Source organism: Apium graveolens, chromosome 11 (genome assembly GCF_009905375.1).
Source record: "Apium graveolens cultivar Ventura chromosome 11, ASM990537v1, whole genome shotgun sequence".
Lineage (NCBI taxonomy): Eukaryota > Viridiplantae > Streptophyta > Magnoliopsida > Apiales > Apiaceae > Apium > Apium graveolens.
In genome coordinates, this window is record NC_133657.1 from 163358591 (window position 1) to 163364808 (window position 6218).

Consider the following 6218-nt stretch of genomic DNA (forward strand, 5'->3'; position numbering starts at 1 on the left):
CTTACTTTTCCAAAAAATATCGAGGGTCGGTTCTATTTATCAAAATAGAATATTATAATTACTACTGATTCCTGTCTTAAACATAATTAGTAAATAATTCAATTATCTTTTTCAACTAAAATATGTTATCTTTTTTATTTTTCCCAATTAAAACATTTTCTTTTCAAGAAATATCATGTATAATTCTATTTAAATAAATAAAATACTATGATTACTATTAACAAACTAAATATTTTTTAACTAAAATATGATACCTTTATTTATTTTAAATAGGCTACTTCTTTGAATAATATATATACCAAAAAATATATTTAAATATACTAAATAAAACTCTAAAAATACATGTACATCGCCCATTATGGGATATAAACTAGTACCATCTCACTTGCAAAAATAAACTATAACAAGTCTCTTTTTAATCCTATTTTAATCTCCTTATACCTTGCAAAAACAAACTTTTTTATAATTAGTAATAAATCTTATCATAATCCTTTTTTTTTAAACTGAAATTCATTAAACAGAAGAAAAATCAGATACAATCATCTCCAACACACAGGGAGGAGGAGTACTAAACCAGTTCATTGTACCTGACATACAAGGGAGTTTAGCTATGCTATGAGCTACCCTATTTGCTTGTCGACGAACGTGTTGAACTTTCAAATCGCATCGTTGGTGAAAGACAGCCCTGCAACACTCGAAAATAGAGCCAACCTCGGATACATACTGACTGTTCTTTCTTAAGACATTAACCACAATTAGCGAATCACTTTCCACGACCACCTGAGAGACACCCAACCCACACACCCACTGCAGCACTTCCTGCACTCCTGTTGCCTCTGCTTCCAAAATCGAGGCATTTTCATCAAAGTTCTTGAGCATACCTGCCACAAAAGCTCCTGTATCGTCCCTTAGAACCATCCCAATTTTGAAATGAGACGAACCTTCATGTATAGCAGCATCCACATTAGCTTTATACCATCCAGGATCTGGAAGTTACCATCTAACTCTGTTACCAGGTTCACTACTACTTAATACCTGTCCACCGCCCTGCTGCTTACTTTGAGCTGCCTTCCATTCTGTAATCATCCTGGAACTAATCTCCGTTGCTATTTGTAGAGTGACAGTTTTATCCTCCCATATTTTCCTGTTTCTAACAAACCAGATCCCCCACAACACCTTAACCATTTTAATCAAATTATCCTCCGTTTCCACCTCAAGTTTCTCCAGTAGCCAAGTCGATACGTACTCCACCTCTGCCATATTATATCCTCCACCCATGCAGCTCCAACAACTATTTGCAAAAGGACAATCGAAGAAAAGATGACATATGTGCTCAACATCCACATTACACATTGGACAAAGTATTGTTGTTTGAACTCCTTTACTTCGAAGCAAGTTCCTCACAGGGATAGTGTTTTTGCAGATTCTCCATAAGAAGTACTTCATCTTCTGTGGAATTGATAACTCTCAAAGTCTCTTCCAGCCTTTCGATACAGCCTCAGGTTCATTAAACTGCCTATCAAACCAATAGTGATATCCAGATTTCGCCGTATAACACCCTTCCTTTGAATGCATCCATGCTACTCGATCTTTACATTGATTCTGTGGAATTCTCGTTCCCAAAATACAGTTAACATCAACGTCATGAAAGGTATTTCATATTTTATTCACGTCCCATTGTTTAATGTCTGGACGGAAATACTCACACACCTTATCACTTCTGTTTCTGTTAACGTGATGATCTTCCACTCTATAGTCATTCTTTCCCCTTAACCACTGATCAGAGAAGATATTAATAGTCTGACCATCTCCCAGCACCCATTTAAAACCTTTGCACAATTCATCTCTCGCCATACAAATGCCTTTCCAGATAAAACTTGCATCTTGACCCACCTAAGCTTTTAGAAAATGATTTTGTTGAAAGTAGCGTGCTTTAAAGACTCTTTCAACCAGCGATCCTGTATTGTTCAACAAATGCCATACGTGCTTCCCCAATAGAGCCAGATTAAAACCGTACAAACTTCTAAAACCCAGACCACCTTTGTTTTTCGATTTACACATCTTCTCCCATGAAAGCCAGCGTAAGCCCTTCCCGTTATTTGCTCCTGACTTCCACCAAAAACCATTTAAAATCCTTTCAATCTCCTGTGAAAGCAATTTAGGAATTAAAAAACACGACATGCAGTAAGATGGAATTGCTTGAGCTACGTTTTTTATCATAACAGCCTTTCCTGCCCGTGAAAGCTTACTATTACTCCAACCTTGGATGCGTTTTAACACTCTTTCTTTAATGAAATTGAAAACCTTCTTCTTTGACTTGCCTATCAGAGATGGTAGTCCCAGATACTTACTATCCATCATTCCATTATGAACACCCAAAATACCAGAGATCTCTTGCTGCTTGTCCCTCCTTACATTTCAGCTAAAAAATATCCCCGACTTGTTAAAATTTACAGCTTGCCCCGACTGTCGCTCATACACATTCAAAATATTCTTCACCCATTGAGATTCCTCCTTACTTGCTTTGAAAAACAACAAGCTATCGTCTGCAAATAATAAGTACGTAACCGCAAGAGCAGAACCACTAACACAGCAGCCATGAATGTTCCCGTTGGTAGCTGCCTGTTTGATCATATGATAAAGACTTTCAACGCAGAGTAAAAATAGATATGGAGACAGAGGGTCTCCCTGTCTCAAACCTCGACTCGGAGTAATGGGACCAACATACGATCCATTCATGCACACCATGTATTGAACTGTGGTGACACAAAGCTTCATCCAACCCACCCATTTTCCATTAAAATCCATGACTTTTAAGCTGTGCCAAAGATAGTTCCAATTCACTCGGTCATAAGCCTTGCTAATGTCAAGTTTCAAAGCCACCTCCCCTTCTTGACAGCCTTTCTTCCTTTTCATAAAATGGATCAGCTCAAACGCTACTAGAACATTGTCAGTGATGCTTCTACCGGGCACAAAAGCTGACTGGTTCTCCGAAATAATACTAGGAAGAACACACTTTAAACGATTAGCTAAAACCTTCGCCAAAATCTTGTACATCACATTACAAAGGGCTACTGGCCTTACATCAGTGAGCTTCTCGACACTTTCTTTTTTCGGAATCAAAACCAGATTGGTACTGTTTACCTCAGCAGGAAAAGCATTATCATCTAACCATTTTTTGTAACACTGAAAAATTTCCTTGCCAACTAACTCCCAAAAGTGCTGAAAAAACGCAGGACTGAACCCATCTGGCCCAGATGCTTTCTCTGGGTGCATCTGCTTTAGCGCAGATGTGAATTCCTTAAAATTAAGCTCTGCAACCAGCATCCTATTCTGCTCCGCTGTAATAACAGGTTGATCCGTATCAGATGCAGGAAGATCAGCACAACACTCCCCCGAAAATACACCTTTGAAGTAGTCTTTGGCCATTGCACACATCTGCTCATGATCATCTATTTTCTCCCCATCATCTGTAGTCAGAAATGCAATATTATTGAGCTTCTTCCTCTTCGATGCTTGTACATGAAAGAATTTAGTATTCAAATCACCTTCTTCCAACCAAAAAGTCTTTGCCGCCTGTTTCCAATATACCTCTTCGTTTAAAAGAAGCTCGTTTAATCTTTCTTTCTCTTCAAAATAAGATTTAATCCCTTCAGCATCTTCTCGACACTCCAACGCATTCATAATCTCCTTTTGCTTTTTCACTTTGTCTCTAAAATTGTGAAAAAAATTCTTACCCCACTTAGCCATGAAAGAAGACGTAGACAACAACTTAGGTAAGACACTCACTATAGGAAGAGATTTCCAAAATTCCGTTACTTCCTCCTTAAAAGAAGGTTCCTGTAGCCAGAAGTTTTTAAAACGAAATCTGAATTGCTTTCTTGAAACATTCATATCACAAAGCAGCAATTGAATAAGATCATGGTCTGAGCACGACACATGATTAACGTTAAGAGTGCAGAGAGGAAATTTACGCCACCAATCCTGATTAGTAAAAACTCTATCAAGACGTTCTTTAACCCAGTTCGGTTTGCCTTTGCTTTTTTCCCAAGTAAACTCTCCCCCCGTAAGATCCAGCTCCACCAAATGACAATCTTCCACAGCTAAACGAAACCCATCTAGAAGAGACTGAGGGTGAGGGTTCCCTCCCTTCTTATCAGACACGTATAACAAGTCGTTGAAGTCCCCAAACACACACCAAGGAATCAAGTCCTTTGTTGCTAAGTTCCTTAACAGGTCCCACGACTCTTGTCTTCTGGATCTCTCTGGCATTCCATAGAAACAAGACAAACGCCAAGCTGGAGAATTCTTCTCTAAGAAAACTACGTCAATGTGGTTAGTAGAGGAATCAGTAACTTTACATGCCACCGTTTGCTTCCACATAACAGCTAACCCTCCTCCCTGGCCATCCCTATTACTGCAAAATAATCTGAAAAACCATGCTTACTGCAAAGCTCATCAATTCTACCTTTATCCACCTTAGTTTTTGAAAGGAAAAGAAATGTGGGTTTTAGAGACCTTATAACGTCTCCTAGAACACGAACTGTACGAGGGTTCCCCAACCCTCGACAGTTCCAACTTAAGAGATTCATAATGAGCGGCTAGCTTGCTGAGCAAGCGTAGCCAAATATTGTTGAGATGATACTGAACAATCCATATTAGAAAGACCAGCTTCATGTTGTACGATTACTTTGTTAACCGCCTCTGGGTTTGTTAGGACATCGTCTGTATCCATAACTCTTTTTGAGTCAGGCCCACTCCTTCTCCTTTTTCTATCCTCGACATCCAGCCCAATAATTTCCTCATCCCCTGGCCCAGATTTACCATCTTGTAATTATAGTAATTTATTTGAAAAACTCCCGCCTTGTTCTCCCACATTTTCAGCAGTATAAATCTTATTATCATAAATCATGCGAAAATCTCGTCCAACAGCTACACTTTTCAACTAAAACACGTAATCTTTTTATATTTCTCAATTAAAACATCTCATTTGGAAATCTTATTTAATAAAATAAAATTTTATAATTACTATTACAAACCAATTAAAATTTTCAACTAAAAAACCCTATTTTTTTCTCTATAAATATCAAATTTGCTACTTTTTTGAACAACTTCTCTACCAAAAATATTGAAAAGAAACTATTAAAAATACTCTTGCATCTATTTGCTGAAATTACTTAATTGCCATTACCTAATTATTTCAGATATTTCAACCTTAAATCCCTTACTTTATTATTTTCAGGATCTGTTTATTTTAAACATATTTTGGTCTCAATTAGTATATAAACCAAATACATTTTTAACTAAAACATATTATTTTCTTTATTTTTTAAACTAAAACATCTCATTTTTTCAAAAATATCAATGGAAATTCTATTTAATAAGATAGAATATTATAATTACTAATAGTTTCTATTTTAATCCTAATTAGTAAATAAACCAATTATCATTATTAACTAAAATACGTTATCTTTATTATTTTTTCTAATTAAAATATCTCATTTTCCAAAAAAATATCATAGACAATTTTATTTAATGAAATAAAATATTATGATTACTATTAACAAACCAATTAACTTTTTTAACTAAAACACTTATCTTTATTTATTTTATAAATCAAATTTGCTACTTTTTTTAACAACAGATAAATCAAAATAAAAATTTTTTAGAGATAATTGCATTTTAGTGACTGTGATTTATAATTTTCAAAATGATGGCTCTAATTTCAAATTTACAAATCGCTAATTTCAAATTTACAAATCATAACAACCTACCCTAACATTTTATCAAGCCACGGTAACACTTTACCCAAGAAAAATGAAAAGCAAATACCAATTTGATTACCACAAACAGAGCCATTTTAACACAATCCATATATCTAATCATCGAGTCCAAACTCTAAATAACATACAAACATGCGACCAACATCTAACTAAGAGAGTTCAACTACTTAAATAAACCATCACATTTCTAACTTAAAGTTCAAGTTCAATTTTTTTAAAACTCTACAAATGTGCCTTCTCTAATTTCTAGTTAAAACTTGGGCAAAACGAATATAATATAGTAATCCCCACCAGTTTTCATTAATTTAAATGACTAGTCATTTTTCTTTCATTACTGATATATTGTTGATCTTCTAATGATTGTTTTCCAAAACTTGATATAATTTATCTTTACTCTTCTTAAATAGCCTCCTCCCTTTTCAGCTAATATTACAA

The 6218-nt window shown here is 35.4% G+C and overlaps 2 protein-coding genes across 2 annotated transcripts; both read right to left on the reverse strand.

Annotated features, from left to right (window-relative positions):
* Positions 1-513: 513 nt before the first annotated feature.
* Positions 514-1353, reverse strand: LOC141696072 (uncharacterized). The gene is made up of 2 exons (XM_074500260.1): positions 1014-1353; positions 514-941 (listed from the first exon to the last, which is right to left on the reverse strand). The coding sequence occupies exons 1-2, from the start codon at positions 1351-1353 to the stop codon at positions 514-516; spliced, it is 768 nt and encodes a 255-aa protein (XP_074356361.1).
* Positions 1354-1893: 540 nt separating this feature from the next.
* On the reverse strand, positions 1894-2358 carry LOC141696073 (putative mitochondrial protein AtMg00310). Its single transcript, XM_074500261.1, has one exon. The coding sequence runs from the start codon at positions 2356-2358 to the stop codon at positions 1894-1896; it is 465 nt and encodes a 154-aa protein (XP_074356362.1).
* Between the last annotated feature and the right edge of the window lie 3860 nt (positions 2359-6218).